The sequence below is a fragment of the Rhizopus delemar genome, genomic scaffold, assembly GCF_000149305.1.
Source record: "Rhizopus delemar RA 99-880 supercont3.10 genomic scaffold, whole genome shotgun sequence".
Taxonomy (NCBI): Eukaryota; Fungi; Mucoromycota; class Mucoromycetes; order Mucorales; family Rhizopodaceae; genus Rhizopus; species Rhizopus delemar.
The window spans coordinates 1,049,749-1,065,149 of record NW_027137836.1 but is presented as its reverse complement, the minus strand read 5'-3'; the positions used below and the strand labels follow the sequence as shown (position 1 = coordinate 1,065,149).

General features: G+C 36.7%; 7 protein-coding genes across 7 annotated transcripts; 2 read left to right on the top strand and 5 right to left on the bottom strand.

Moving 5' to 3' along the window:
• Positions 1–292: 292 nt before the first annotated feature.
• RO3G_12365 (pyruvate decarboxylase PdcB) lies at positions 293–2,025 on the bottom strand (the record flags this gene model as incomplete). The annotated part of the gene is made up of 2 exons (XM_067666949.1): positions 293–1,882; positions 1,933–2,025. 2 exons carry the CDS (start codon positions 2,023–2,025, stop codon positions 293–295), a joined length of 1,683 nt encoding a protein of 560 aa, XP_067523050.1.
• Positions 2,026–5,658: 3,633 nt separating this feature from the next.
• On the top strand, positions 5,659–5,910 carry RO3G_12364 (uncharacterized protein; the record flags this gene model as incomplete). Its single annotated transcript, XM_067666948.1, has 1 exon — positions 5,659–5,910. The coding sequence occupies one exon, from the start codon at positions 5,659–5,661 to the stop codon at positions 5,908–5,910; it is 252 nt and encodes an 83-aa protein (XP_067523049.1).
• A 366-nt stretch (positions 5,911–6,276) lies between these two features.
• Positions 6,277–7,125, bottom strand: RO3G_12363 (uncharacterized protein; the record flags this gene model as incomplete). Its single annotated transcript, XM_067666947.1, has 4 exons — positions 6,277–6,602; positions 6,652–6,736; positions 6,792–6,844; positions 6,999–7,125. 4 exons carry the CDS (start codon positions 7,123–7,125, stop codon positions 6,277–6,279), a joined length of 591 nt encoding a protein of 196 aa, XP_067523048.1.
• Positions 7,126–7,892: 767 nt separating this feature from the next.
• Positions 7,893–8,355, bottom strand: RO3G_12362 (uncharacterized protein; the record flags this gene model as incomplete). Its single annotated transcript, XM_067666946.1, has 2 exons — positions 7,893–8,246; positions 8,299–8,355. 2 exons carry the CDS (start codon positions 8,353–8,355, stop codon positions 7,893–7,895), a joined length of 411 nt encoding a protein of 136 aa, XP_067523047.1.
• A 2,699-nt stretch (positions 8,356–11,054) lies between these two features.
• Positions 11,055–11,456, bottom strand: RO3G_12361 (uncharacterized protein; the record flags this gene model as incomplete). Its single annotated transcript, XM_067666945.1, has 1 exon — positions 11,055–11,456. The coding sequence occupies one exon, from the start codon at positions 11,454–11,456 to the stop codon at positions 11,055–11,057; it is 402 nt and encodes a 133-aa protein (XP_067523046.1).
• A 1,301-nt stretch (positions 11,457–12,757) lies between these two features.
• On the bottom strand, positions 12,758–13,164 carry RO3G_12360 (uncharacterized protein; the record flags this gene model as incomplete). Its single annotated transcript, XM_067666944.1, has 2 exons — positions 12,758–12,956; positions 13,019–13,164. The coding sequence occupies 2 exons, from the start codon at positions 13,162–13,164 to the stop codon at positions 12,758–12,760; spliced, it is 345 nt and encodes a 114-aa protein (XP_067523045.1).
• Positions 13,165–14,429: 1,265 nt separating this feature from the next.
• Positions 14,430–14,831, top strand: RO3G_12359 (uncharacterized protein; the record flags this gene model as incomplete). The annotated part of the gene is made up of 1 exon (XM_067666943.1): positions 14,430–14,831. The coding sequence occupies one exon, from the start codon at positions 14,430–14,432 to the stop codon at positions 14,829–14,831; it is 402 nt and encodes a 133-aa protein (XP_067523044.1).
• Positions 14,832–15,401: the final 570 nt, after the last annotated feature.

Below are 15,401 nucleotides of genomic sequence, written 5' to 3'. Positions count from 1 at the left end.
ATCGATCGATCCATCATCGTCATCGGAAGGATTGGGCGCTGCAAAAGCAGTTTTGGAGAATTTGGAGAATTTATGGGATGATAAAGAATATGAAGAAGAATACAACATTGATAGCTTTATTAATAGTCTAACCTAAATATTTTTGATACTTTTTCTTTTTTGTGTATACATGATATAAATAAAACATAGTTTTCAATTGTAAAAAGTTTTTTTATTTAATATACACAGGATGATGTAATATGAGCTATGTAATGATATAAATGAAATCAAGGATTATTACAGAAAGAGAACTTTATCGGTTTTCAGAGTTGGCAACCAATAATTCAAGTTCACGAGGGGCATCAAATTGAGGCATAATGACTTCAAGGAAATGAATCTTGTTAGGGTTGGCTTGAACTTGCTTCATGGCCGATTCGAATTCATCACGTGTGGCCACCTTGCCTTCGAAACCAACGGGAGGAACACCCATGGACTTGTTGTGTTCAAGATGAGCACCGAAATAGTCAAGGGTCTTGTGGTAATTCCACATTTGGTAATTATTGTAAGCACGATCAGGACCGTGAATGAGTTTTTCAATCAAGTAACCGTCATTGTTCAGCAAGAAGATGACAGGTGTGAGGCCATGACGAAGGAAAACAGCGATTTCTTGGCAGGTCAGTTGGAAGGAACCATCACCGACAAAGAGATACACACGACGATCACGAGCGGCGATAGCGGCACCTACAGAGGCACCTACCGTGAAACCGATAGAACCCCAAAGGATTTGGGTGATATATGTCGTACCCTTGGGACCATCCATGTTGAGTGAAGCAAATTCGGCTGTACCGGTCTCTGCACAGACAATCGCGTTTTCTTCCATGTACTCGGGTACCTTGTGCCAAAAGTAATTGTGGGTGATTTCAGTTCCGGGTTGGATCGGCACAGGCTTTGCACGTGGACCCAAGTTGAACATACGAGGTTGTTGGGGAAGGGCCTGGGTCAAGAGAGGAATGAATTCCATCATGGAGACCTTTTGGTACTCTGCACAAAACACGATCGTAGCAAAAGAATGCAAGGTGATCGTCTTGGAACGATCGAGGGAGTATGAAAAGTTACCTGTGTTGAAATCAGACTTGATCGAACCAATCTCAATAATCAAATCGGCCAGTTTGATTTCTTCATTGACAGCCTCCAGTGTCACGTTACCCGAATAACAACCACGGAAATTCTCAATGGACTCATCCACGGCGCCCTTGCCCATGGGAGCCACGTAGGTTGGGAAACCGGAACGGGTGATGAATTCCTGGACGGGTTTCTGACAGCGGTGACGAAGGACACAGCCATCGACAATGATCACAGGATGCTTGGCAGACTGAATGGCTTCGGTGACGACCTTCAAGGCGATCGCTTGGACTTCTGGGTTGTTCTTGGGAAGTGTGGTCTGAAGAGGACTTAATTCCTCTGGAATTTCGACTTCGGTCTTGATCAAGTCAATAGGGATACCGATGTAACCCGTACGTTTTGAGAGGACAGCTTGAGAGATGACACGGTCAATTTCTGCGATAGCAGTCTGCTTCTTGAGATGAGTAGATGCACAGGCAATCATGGAGGACATGTTGAAGAACACATCAAAATTACCATCACCCAGAGAGTGGTGAAGCATAGCACCAGCAGCTTGAGATTTAGTAGAAGGTGTGCCGACAATGTGAATCACAGGAAGCATCTCAGCATAAGAACCAGCAACACCATTCACAGCAGAGAGTTCACCAACACCAAACGTAGTGACGACAGCACCCGCACCACGAATACGAGCATAACCATCAGCTGCATAAGAAGCGTTCAATTCATTAGCATTATTACCCCACGTAAGCTTTGGGTCGTCTTCAATGATATCCAGTAAAGGCTAAGAAGGATATAAATACAACTTGTTCATCACTCTTTATATTCATTTACCATGTTGAAGTCACCAGGAACACCAAAGACTACATCAATGTTAATTTCCTTGAGACGGTTAAGAAGATGTTGACCGATTTGGATAGAAGGCATGTTTAGTTCAAATAATATTTTTTTTTGTGAGAAAAAAAAAAAAGTATAAGTTTCTTGATGGATGCCAAAAATAGTGAGGTTCTTTTATAGTCCTTTTTTTTGGTTTTTTTATGTCATATCTGCTTACATCAATGTCTCATAACGTACTACGACTGTGCCCGAAAGGATCGGATTTTAAATATGTTTTATGCTATATTCACCAGTGATAAGTACTTTATAACCCACAATCGATATCTGTTTTCTGTATATCTTAAGCCATACTGCAGATACTAAGAAACTACGCAATTATGAATGGTCTGAGCATGATATCAGTCCTCTTTTTAGAGCTCAAGAAGATACTATGTTCATACTCCGATGACCTCATTTCTGTAATCAACAAGATCTTTGGTGGTATAGACATTCGATGTACCCTCATTTGAAAATAAAAAGAAATATGAAATATGTAGAATATATTATCCAAGTCAATATACAGTTCTTTATCATTCTATGTTGCTTTTAATCAAAGTGTCAAAAAAAAAGTGCATAATACGCATGGTGTGTACTACGATAAACACACTGAACTTAACGTTTTACCTGCCTTTTATTCTATAAAACAATGATGTGCAGATTCAGACAGCACAGATACCAAGCGACAGGGTCCAGAGAGACAAATTCAAAGTGATTTGCTGATAACGAAAAACACGAGACAATTTTCAAAGGGACACTCTGAGCTCTTTCTCCCCGTGCACGGGCTGGACCTGAAAAGGAAAAGAAAAAAGAAATCAAGTTGGTTGAGGGAAGTTTGGAATGCCAGCCAATCAAATGTATTCTCTATTTTCATTTGATTTATTTGGCCTTTATGAAAATAGTGCCTTAAAAAAAAGACCCATGTTTTGTTCCATGTTCAGTTTAGAAGAGAGCAAATAGGAGGAATTTGGTAGAATAGGGACAAGTTACCAAGCCACAATATCGTTTTTTTGTGCACTTCAAAAGTGGGATGATTTTCACATTTTTCCCATAAACTGATGTTTTTACATGTACCTGTGATGTTTGGGCGGGTAAATGAATAGAATTTCAACTTGTAAATTCCAGATAAATAAACTTGTAAATCTTCGTCCCACATTGAATCCTCAATCCTTGTCACCCTAACGGAGGAAAAATTAACCTTTATAATTAACAGCTAGCCTCGCCAGATTTTGAATCGAATCCAGCACGGTTGGACATCAACTTTATTGTAAATGAAGAATTTTATTGATCTGTTATTTCCTACAAGACAATAGACGAATTATTGACTATAGGCTCTCATTAGTACAGTTAAACCATTTTCAATCACTTGTTATGCACCCTCTCTTTTGCTATTGTTTAAAAAGATTCATTTTAGACAGAAAGTGCTAATGATGTTTCTTTGTAACCCAAAAACATTGAAAAGGCAAAGGTTTTTGACATTCAATACCTGATTTTATGAAGGGTCGAAATCTGTTATTCACTGTGTATCATACTCTCTATCTGTTATCAGAAGCAGGGTTTTTTCATGCCGAAGCAAAGAGTATCTGCTCAAGTCATGAAGCATCTTTTGTGGTGACTCATCTATTCGTAATAATAACAGCACTTGCTACTGTTACCTCTTCTCCTGTCTATATCAATCCAATCGTAAAAAAAAAGAAAGAGGCTGATCCTTAAGGCTCTGAAAATAAATGTAAAGTGACAGAAAAAGACGATAATATCAATAAATGCGTACACACAATTTGACTCAATTCCTTTATTCTTCTTTATCTATTTCTTTACAAGAGGAGAGTCGAGGATTTTAACAAAACCTTGTTTGAAAATAATAAGGCACTTTTCACAGAGTGTATCCAAGGAGACCAGACATAGTGTCCTGTCATCATAAAATTCAACACTGGACATGTTGCTTACAAACCCTTCATTTTCCAACGACAGCCTTTGTCCGGCTCTGAATTAAACAAGAGGGCTACGATCTTTGAATTGAACGCTTCAGCATCATCTTGGCTCGGTGAGAGAAGATGTTGACAAGTTTTTTTTTAAAAAAAAAATAAAAAGCACATGCAATCCAAACTTTTTGGACTAAAAACGACTGAAGGGCTTGAGAATAAACCGAGCGATAGGATATCTTGTGTCATCAGCGCGTTCACCCTGCCTCACATCCACAGTTTTCCGAGACCCATTCAAAAGCAACGCACAACAAGGTGCATTTGAGCATTGTAAACAATCTCTGCAGACAAGCACCAAGCGAATCAAGTATTATTTATTCTCACATTCCTCATAGTTTGTTCTTGAGCAACATTTTCTCTCTCTCTCTCTCTCTCTCTCTCTCTCTCTCTCCTTTGCTACCCAAGGGCCCTGTCACCAAACAGAAGGGCATGAGACAAACTCAGGACACGGCATCATCAATGCAGTCCCTCCCTCCTTTTTTTTTTACAAAAAAAAAGTTGTTCTCAAGGTCCATGTTTAAGCAGGACAAAAGACTGACAAGGATCTCATTTTCTAAAGATCATCTTGCCTTGTGATCACCTGGATGGGTTAACCAAACGATCGAATGGTTGACAAGCAGCGCATTCAACTCAAAAGAGATGTGAGAGAGAGTGAGAGAGATCCAAGAGCTGTAGTCTACGCTTTCTATAGAGGCCACAGCTGAAAAAAAAGGGGGGGGGAATTCAAGTTTATTTCTTGTTCATTGTCTGTGCATATCACACAAAGGGATCATCGATTTGGCTTGTGAAGTCTACCAAACGGTTTTGATCCAAATTCAGGTTGTATGATTTGAAAGTTCGCTCTCAGAGGGCTGATCTCTACTTTATGAATCCCATTCTCTAAAGAACCACTTTCTATTTGTCAATAGAAAAGGAAGAGTTGTAACAATGTAAAAGAAAAAAAAAAAAAAAAAAAAAAAAAAAAAAAAAAAAAAAAAAAAAAAAAAAAAGAGAGATCAAAAGGCTGTTTCCAATAGCCAATGACCTGAAAACTTGATTTCATCAGCCACTGGATAAAGAGAAGAAGCATAGAAAACAGTTTTTATGTTTTTTTTTCTTTCTATAGTCTGATGACAGTCAATGATTCTATAGTATCCAACATCAACCTTTATAAGCATCTATCCTTTACTATCACATTATCCTGTTTACTTTGCCTGTCAAATCATACTGTAGCAAACAGTCATGATGAGATGATTTGAAAAGAAAGCACGGTGATCCAATCATTTATAGAAAAAAAGAAAAAAATCTGAGAATAAAATAACGTTTATCCAAAGCTTTGGATGAAAACAAAAAGATCTTTCATTTCACGAGATCTGGTTACGAAAGAGGTGTGTTTGATCTTTGTTTGGTAAACTGCAAAAAGGTGATTTGCTTGATTTAGAAAAGAGATGAGTTTGTATAAAATAGGCATTGGATTCATTCGTGTAGGAGTCGTAAAGAAGCATCTTATTGTTTGCTATCACATGTATTTCGTGATCCAACCAACCCAACACCGAAAGGATAAACGATTTGGAGGATCTATGTTTGGTAACCGGATATACGTTTTGACCAATGAAATCCACTCAAGGACCAAACAACGGAATTCTTCGGTGGGCAAGAAGGGACTATAAAAAGAACTCTATTTTTTTTTTTTTTTTCTTTTTAGGACAATTCATTCTATTCCATCATGGGTCTTACCAGTCAACTCTCAAAGTTTATCAAAAAGTCATTTATTCCCAAAGACGAAGAACAACCTACGGAATCCATCTACAGTGCTGATTCTCGACCGACCTCTCGTCCTGGTTCGATCATGAATGGTTTCAGTCGTGATCCAATGCGATGTGGTACTACACCTGATGTCGTTGGCCACTATTATGATCCTATGGGCACCAAATACAGTCCTCTCCATGGTATTGACCCAACCAATACAGGCGCCTAAAGAACAACAAGCTATTTTTATCCACCATCCACACATCCCTCATTCTTTACTGCATCCATTATTCATAGACTAAGATTACTATTATTCTAATAATAAAAACTGCCTTTATTTATTTTATTGTATTAAAAAGAGTGACCCACTGATCGCTGCTTTAAAGTAGAGTGATGAGCGCATTCAATGGATGTCTATTCAATGTCATTTCCTAAAGCTCTCAAATATGAAAAAAAAAAAACAAAACTCGTGACAAAAGACAGATAAGTCTAGAATGAATCCATCATGCAAAGGTATCACACACACACTTTTCAGGTTTACAATACAATACAAAAATAGTTTGTTTTAATCATCATCTCTAATTCATTTCTGGCTTTACATCCACATGGAACCAGCGACAGCAGCAGCAGCGACCAAAGAAAGCATGGGCTTGACGACCGAGCCCGAACTTGTTTCAGCCAAGGCTTGAACCACAGGAATCACGGTTTCGGAAGGAGTAGAGACAGCGGCAGCCACGATATCAGCCGAGGAAGAAGACACGGCAGCGGTCGAGTTGGTCGTGCTGTTGGAAGCCAGTGTGCCATTACCCCAAGGAATAGCCTGACCGTCCGGTTGAGTGGATTGAGGTTCGGTAGTGAGGTTCGTGTTCGCATTAGGAACAATACCAAAGCGAGTGGTCCATTCCTGGTCACCATTAGAACCTAGGCAAATGTTAGTTTCTCTGAAAGCATCGGCCGATCGTTTCACTACCGGTGAACATGAAGAAATAGATGGCCGAATAAGGATCGACGGCAGGAGCAACAAAAGGATACTTTAAGCGATTCGCAGGTACGTCCTAAGAGAGAGATCGGGTCAGTAGGGTCTTGTCTGATCGGGGCCGTTCATCTTACGGTGGCGATCGTTTTCAGGACGGTCTGTTGGGTGTTGCTGCCGGTCATGAAGTCTAATCAATGAAATGTGAGTGAATCTGTTGTCTACAATCCCCTAAGGGTCACTGTACCGATTTGATAGGTTTGATTGGCATCCTTTCCATCAAAAGCTAGGGGGGGAAAACAGGGTAAGAAAAAAAAAAAGAATGCATTCATCATTTTTCATACTCCAAGTAATGTCATAACTCTGTCCTTCCACTTGAATCGTTCCCGGTTGAGGATAAGAAGGAGCGATGGCAGCGTCTGCGATGGTGGCAGCCAAAGCAGCAGCAACAAGTGTTTTGAATGAAACCATGTTTATATAAAAAAGTGAAAAAGAAAAAAAAGAATGAAAAAAAAGAGGTATCTTGTATATTTTTATATGAACGGACTCGAGGCCTATTTAAACAAAACAGGCAATTCATCTTGTATATTTTTGTTTTACTGCTCAGTAGCCTGTTACACATTTATTTAATAGCGGAGGGAAAAAAAGAATGGTTATTTATAAATGACACTCTTTGCCGAGGGTCACTTGAAAGCATAGTGTTTTTGGCTTAGTTATTTTTATGATTCAAATAAAAAAAGACGTCCATGATTGACAGTGGCATGTCATGATAGGAAAGGAAAAAAAAAAAGAGAGAAAAGCAAGAGGTCTGGATTGACGGGGAAATAAAAGTAATTAAGAGTAAAATACAATGTTTTCTTGGCTCGACAAATTTTTTTTTCTTTCTTTCTGAAAGCATCTGTCGGGAATGAAGGATGACTTTTATCAAGAATTAAAAAGTGATTTCAAAAAGATCTGTTTTACCTTTTTATATGAAATTCGACAGAAAAACGTGTTTTTATTGATTTTAATTAGTTTATTAAAAATCATGCTGTGAAGGGGGGGGGTATTAATAAATTGTTTTTTTTTTATTGAAAACGTTTCTTCTTCTTTACAAATGATGTGATATATAAAAAGGGGAGGGGCATTTCTTATGTATATTGGATGCGCGCGGTTAAAATAAAAAATAAAAACATATAAAAGCTTAAAAAGAGATGAACATGTTGTATATACAAAAAGTGAGAAAAGTAAGGAAAGGGTTAAGAATGAAGCATAGCTTGATTGAGTTGTTCCATAAAATGAATTGGAGAAGCACGACGAGGCTTTGGTTGATAAAAGTGAGTTGTGAAAGGTTCATGGTGATGATCTTCATGAGAAGAATTGGATGATAAAGAAGAGGATAAGGAAGGAGATGAGAAAGGAGGAGTTGAAGGTTTGTGAAGTGGATTGAAAATGGAAGAGGTGAGTGATTGAGTAGAAGATTTTCTTTTGGAGCAGATATCCGTTGTTCCCACATGAGGAAATCCTCGAAGATCAGCATAATCATATCCAAGCATAGGATGATGAAGTAAGGCATCTTGTCTTAAGCATTCTTCTGAACAATAAAGCGAATCCTATTTTTGACTTGGTTACTTTTTTTATCACACAACAACAATAACAACTTACAGAATAAGGACTGATGGCATTATCACAGAAAGTACACCAATTAGTATCACACATCATTTTTCTTCTTCTTTTGGTTTATCAATGCGTATATAAAAAGTTGAGTGTAAAATGCTAGAAAGAGCACTCGAGAAGGGTTCTGAAAGAGATTGAAGGAGAACAGGTGTCCCTCCCTTTTTATATATTTTCGGATATCGAAAATTATGCAGTCGATCTAAATTATTACCATTTTATTGACCCCAGCTTTTTGTGTACTAACCAATGTGTGTCACTGTTTTCCAGAACATCTTTCTCCTATTTTTTTTTTTTTTTTTCATAAGCATCTATTGATTGGATCACATCGATTCAAGTCTTTTTTGCGTCATTTCATTCAATAACCGATTATGATGTAAGTCCTCTTTCAATCCATACCTCACTTCTTGTCCCAATTCAGGCACTCGCTTTCTTTCTCTTTGACTTGAGCCAATAAAGGAAATAAAATGTAAATTGTGAAATGAAAAAACGTGCATCGAATCAACCTTCTTCATTTGTTCATTACGTATGGGCTCATGACGAAAAGCACGCCTATTTTATTCGGAGTTGGTTGAATGCTGTCGTAATGCTTTTTTTGAGTGGTAAAAAGGTGCACGAGTGAAATGGAGAACGTAAGAGGAGAGAGGGTGCTATAATTAGTTGAATCATTCTAGAACGATAAAAAAAAGTGAACTTTTATTAGCTTTACTGAATTAAATTGTGTTACGCTATTGGATTTGTTTAAAACGTGCAAAGACCATACATTCCATCTTTTTTTTTATTGTTTACTCGCTTATGGGTCACAGCAGCCAATGATGGATGAACAAATGTGCGTTTTTCGATAAAGCAAAGATCACAAACATCATTCGACTGTTCCTCACAGCTCTCAATTCACCTTGTTTTCGGATACATCACCAGACCTTTTTATTATTAAATTCATGTGCACTCATTAAACTCTTTATATTTCATATCCAACCACCACTCCTTTCACTCTTTCAAAAAAAAAAAAAAAAAAAAAAAAGTGTGTTTTATAAAAGTCATCCGTGAGAAGAAGCACGGTCCATGGCTGCCATCCTTCAGACCACTTCTTTTTCTCTCTCTCTCTTTTTTTTTATTCAACTCATTCTTTTTTTCCAATCAAAAACCACAAAGCACGAGCGCAAAAAAAGTAAGTGTAACAATGGTTTTAAAGTGCCTGTCATTTCACAACATATGCTTATTTAAAGAATCGTGGGTTGATCAGATAATAATATAATAAAGTCATTCACCCTTTATTTTCTCAGACACCTCTTTTTTTTTTTAGGGCATAGAAATTAATTTAAGCACTGGGATTTAAAAATAAAATAAAAAACGGGTGAGAAAGATTAGGTTTCAAACGTGAACTGGATTCATCTTCCATGGCTGTAACATTCTCTAAAACAAAGGAGAAAAGAGTTCATGTTTGACATAGCTGACATCGATTGGCCATAACGGAAAGCCATTTAGAATTTACGGAACAAGAACCCGATCATGCAAGGGCCTGATTGATTGGAGGGGAATAAGAGTGGATGATGCACCTCATTTAGGGTCAATCAATTCTTGGTTGCACATCAAGCCACACTGCGAAATTGAAGGAAAAGTGGAAAGGTTGTTTCTCTCTTTGAATCAGTGTACTTTTAGATGGACTGCAGTGATGGTAACAAAAAAGTGTATTCCGACTAAATTACTTTTAACAAGACTACGACAGACAATAACCAGACAATTCTCTTTTCTATTTCCAAAGCTTATTCTTTAACGAATTCTTTTTGAAGAACACACACGGTCCTTTTAGAATAGGACATCCATTCAACCTGACCGTGTTCATCCAGAACAAACACGGTGACATGTCCAAAATCGGAAAAAAAAAAAACTTTCTGTTTCCTCTGATTCCACCAAATGAAATCCATACAAAAAGGGACTTTCCGGGAATATCCAATTTTCAGCCAATAAAGAGATTGTACTTTTTGAAACAAAAAAAAGGAAGCTTCATGTATTTCTGTAATGCAAACAAGTCCACATTCTCTTGACGCGCTTATTTTTTTTAAAAAAAAAAGGAACGGTGGATTCCATTGGGATGGGCATACTCTTGATCAATGCAACATAAATTCTTATTAAGTCATTCAGTCAATATCAGTATTCTATTCTCTCTGCTGTAACTTTTTTTTTGCCTGAGGATTTTATTCAAGTGCTGTCTTTAGACGTACACTGAAAGAAACCATTGAATGTAGAGAATAAAAGAGTGATGTCTGATGATTGTCTCATCGTTTTTTTTTGTTGAAACAGATTCTTTTGATGTATTCTGCAAAGGAGTAGAGTAGCTCTCGTAGCTGTCTCATTTAGTTCTTTGGTGTAACGTATTCGGTCTTATTCACAAAAATGACATCTTTTCATGACATTTCATCATTTTTGATTTTTTCATGCATTGCAGTCTACTAAAGCCATAACCAATTGAAAAATAAAAGAAAACCTAGGCTATGACTCTTGCTTTGATGTCATTCATCCCTCATGCTATCATCAGCCAAGAAGGACTGAGGCAGAAAGATTGTGAGAAAAAGAGAAAGAGACAGAAAGACTGTCAGAGAAAAAGAGAGAGAGAGACTTGAATCTTATTTGGTACAAAATGCAACATTTTTCATTTATTAAATCATAATAAAAGTGCAAGAGGGATAGAGAGAGATAGGTATATGAACACGCTTATTCTCAGAGAGAGAGAGAAAAAGAGAATAAAGTTATTGAGCAACAAATTCAGCAACCAAGTGAACCTCACCATGGCTAGAGAGACCCAACTTGGCAGGAAGCTTGGCCCAAGTATCAACAGCTTGACCCTTGAAGACATCAGTCAAGTCCAGATGACCACTACCAATCTTGTCAGAATCAGCAATATCCTTGTCGATCACCTTGAAGTAAAGCTTGTGTTTGGGAGAACCTTCATCGATGTTGAAGGTGAAGGTTTGGTTCCAGACGGGGTTTTCAGTGTTCTTGACAAGTTCAGAGCGTTGCTTGTAATCTTCATCTAACCAGAGTTCAACATAGGGATCGTTATGGCCACCAAGGTCTTCCCTGTGAAGGTTACGGGCTTCGATGAGGTTAACAGTAAGAACACCACGAGGAGCAGAGTGAGAAGAGAACATGTTTAAAAGATGAGAGTGACTATAATAAAAAGAATAAAGATAAAAAGTTGAAGAGAGAGAGGGAAAAGAGTACCTTTTTATATGTTTTTTTTTTTAAAAAAAAAAAAAAAAAGAAAAAAAAGAAAAGGTACAACACTTGCATGACTTTTGATCTGATTGGCTGAAACGATTCATTTATTTCACACAATTTCATCATGACGTTCTTTCAGGTTACAATGAGGTACTACTCAGAAAAATAATAATAACACACAAGCCTGTATTTACATCATACTTGAGATACCTTGTTTTTTAAAAAAAAAAAAAAAAAAAAAAAAAAAAAAAAAAGAAGAAAAAAAAAGAAGAAAAAAAAAAGAAAGCAATACCGCGTAGACTTTATAAAATATATAAAAAAAAAAAATAATAAAAACCTTGACAATCTGTCAAACTTATCCATAGCAACCGTTACCTGCAGTGGCTTGTGTTTGAAGGTATGGTTATTTGAGGATGACAGCTTCATTTTTTGGGAATCGGTCAGTGAAAAGTAATGATGGCAATGCAAGCTTTGACTAGTCAGTGTCATCTTTCAGAACACGTAATGCATTTTATAGACCTCCCAGGACAGAGATGAGGACTTTGAATGTAAAAGAGACAAAATAGTAAAACAATATGTACCCTGAAAGCTAATTATACTCTTTATATTTGATCATGTCGATTTCATGGCCATATCCCTGAAAGGCGATATGCAACACTTTAAAGGAGGAGAGAGCAGACCTACGTTTAGGTGTTTTGTAAACGAGAATTACTTTTGTGTACCAAAGACAATCATTGTATAGCAATTATACATTATTAACGATTAATAGTGTGAGTATATGGAAATGTAAAACTATTAATATGTATGTACATCTACAAGAATAGACTAATAATTGAAGAGCAAGTGCTTATATTAAATTATGAAAAGATCTGCCTAATAGCATAAGTTGAATTAACACATAAGGTTACCAACAAGTCCAAGCGTATTACCAAAATCCAAAATGGCTATGATATGGATCTCAATTAGATCAACCAGTTGGAAGAGGTGTCTGATGGTATCAAGGAACATGCCCGCGATTTGATGAAGAAGAAAAGATAAAAAAACTTCAGTATAAAGTGACAGAATACGAAACGAACGATCATGATTTTAGCCTAAAAAAGCTACTTTAAAAGCTAGCTTAGTCAAACGTGCTAACAAGAAATGAAAATTGGCTGGACAAAAAGTTATTATTAACGGTGATATGAATGGTGGTACAATTAATCTTTTTTTTTATAAAATAAGTTATTTTTTATTAGACTTTAAGCCATGCATCGTGGGTGTTCATGATTTGGTATGGATGCTTGTGGAATGATTTTGGATACAATTGTAGTATGTTGAACGGGAATGTCATGGATAACGAATTGCCAATAGAAATACTAGAGATACCGTAATGAAGTGGACACCACTGTAATAAAAGGTCGAGTGCTGAAAAGAAAAATGGAGCGTGAGGGCTGTAAAGTGTGAAAGAAGTATATTATAGACCAAGGTAACGTACGATCTCATAGAAGATTACATATGAAAAACACCAACAGCATTGTCGAAATAGTGTGTAATAGAAGAATCCATACGAAACATTGTGTCTCTTGAGAGAATAAAGCCAGAATTCAAATACAGCTCTGAACGACCTGTAACCTTAAGCGAAATGATAAGTCCAATCATTCTTAAGCTGACGAACGAAGAGGATAGCACTGGAATGTTTAACATGGACCCCATTTGCTCCCCTTTCCATCCTTAATACACTTTTTTATCCTATTTTTCTTACCGTCCTTTATTGTTTTTATATGCTCTTCTGTTTCTTTGTGTATACCACTTAGCTATTTCTGTGTTTAAATGCTTCTAGAACCTCTAGTGCTCTAATAAGGCATGTTTATACTATATTCGCACTTTTAATTAATTCGTAATTATTTGTAAAATGTATAAGAAAATTGAGCATTTGATTTGAAGTTAAAGAGGAAATTTCCAGAATGAAAGCGTCTAACGATGGCTTTCACTGGAATAGATTATGACGGTATGCTTTCAGATTGTCTTTGTTTTTTTACTATTACTATTATTACTCTTATTTGCATAGGGTTATTTTCAAGTTTTTATTAAAACCTTACTACCCAAGAAGGTACCAGTTATTCATAACGTACGCATCGAAATGCTTCAACCAATACAATAGTTACTAGTTTTATTATCGCTCTCTTTCTCGAACTTGTTGGCTACCCTCTCCTCCTCAAACCTCGACCCCCCTTTAAAGTGTTGCATATCGCCTTTCAGGGATATGGCCATGAAATCGACATGATCAAATATAAAGAGTATAATTAGCTTTCAGGGTACATATTGTTTTACTATTTTGTCTCTTTTACATTCAAAGTCCTCATCTCTGTCCTGGGAGGTCTATAAAATGCATTACGTGTTCTGAAAGATGACACTGACTAGTCAAAGCTTGCATTGCCATCATTACTTTTCACTGACCGATTCCCAAAAAATGAAGCTGTCATCCTCAAATAACCATACCTTCAAACACAAGCCACTGCAGGTAACGGTTGCTATGGATAAGTTTGACAGATTGTCAAGGTTTTTATTATTTTTTTTTTTTATATATTTTATAAAGTCTACGCGGTATTGCTTTCTTTTTTTTTCTTCTTTTTTTTTCTTCTTTTTTTTTTTTTTTTTTTTTTTTTTTTTTTTTTTTTTAGAAAACAAGGTATCTCAAGTATGATGTAAATACAGGCTTGTGTGTTATTATTATTTTTCTGAGTAGTACCTCATTGTAACCTGAAAGAACGTCATGATGAAATTGTGTGAAATAAATGAATCGTTTCAGCCAATCAGATCAAAAGTCATGCAAGTGTTGTACCTTTTCTTTTTTTTACTCTTTCTCTCTCTCTTCTACTTTTTATCTTTATTCTTTTTATTATAGTCACTCTCATCTTTTAAACATGTTCTCTTCTCACTCTGCTCCTCGTGGTGTTCTTACTGTTAACCTCATCGAAGCCCGTAACCTTCACAGGGAAGATCTTAGTGGCCATACCGATCCCTATGTTGAACTCTGGTTAGATGAGGATTACAAGCAACGCTCTGAAATTGTCAGGAATACTGAAAACCCCGTCTGGAACCAAACCTTCACCTTCAACATCGAGAAAGGTTCTCCCAAACACAAGCTCTATTTCAAGGTGATCGACAAGGATATTACTGATTCTGACAAGATTGGTAGTGGTCATCTGGACTTGACTAATGTCTTCAAGGGTCAAGCTGTTGATACTTGGGCCAAGCTTCCTGCCAAGTTAGGTCTCTCTAGCCATGGTGAGGTTCACTTGGTTGCTGAATTTGTTGCTCAATAACTTTATTCTCTTTTTCTCTCTCTCTCTCTGAGAATAAGCGTGTTTATATTTCTATCTCTTCTCATCTCCAATTTCTCTCTCTATCTCTCTTGCACTTCTATTATGATTTAATAAATGAAAAATGTTGCATTTTATGCCAAATAAGATTCAAGTCTCTTTCTCACACACACACACAGTTTTTCTGTCTCAGTCCTGCTTGGCTGATGATAGCATGAGGGATGAATGACATCAAAGCAAGAGTCATAGCCTAGGTTTTCTTTGTTTTTCAATTGATTATGGTTTTAGTAGACTGCAGTATATGTCCCGTAGGACTCAATGAGACTCATGATTTTTTTTTTTTACCTTCGACAAAATTTTATAAAGTAATTTCCTTTTCGAATTTTTTTTCAAGTATTGATGAATCCTATCGCTTCAAAAAATGAGAATACTTGTTAAAAAACTAAAGTATTCGCCTGTCATGTCTCATAGTAATAGGTCCTAATATTGACTTATCAAAATCGAGCTTTTGACAGTGGAGAGTAATTACCCAAAGACAGATTCAAACGTCTAAAAGGTTGACATGATTTAAAG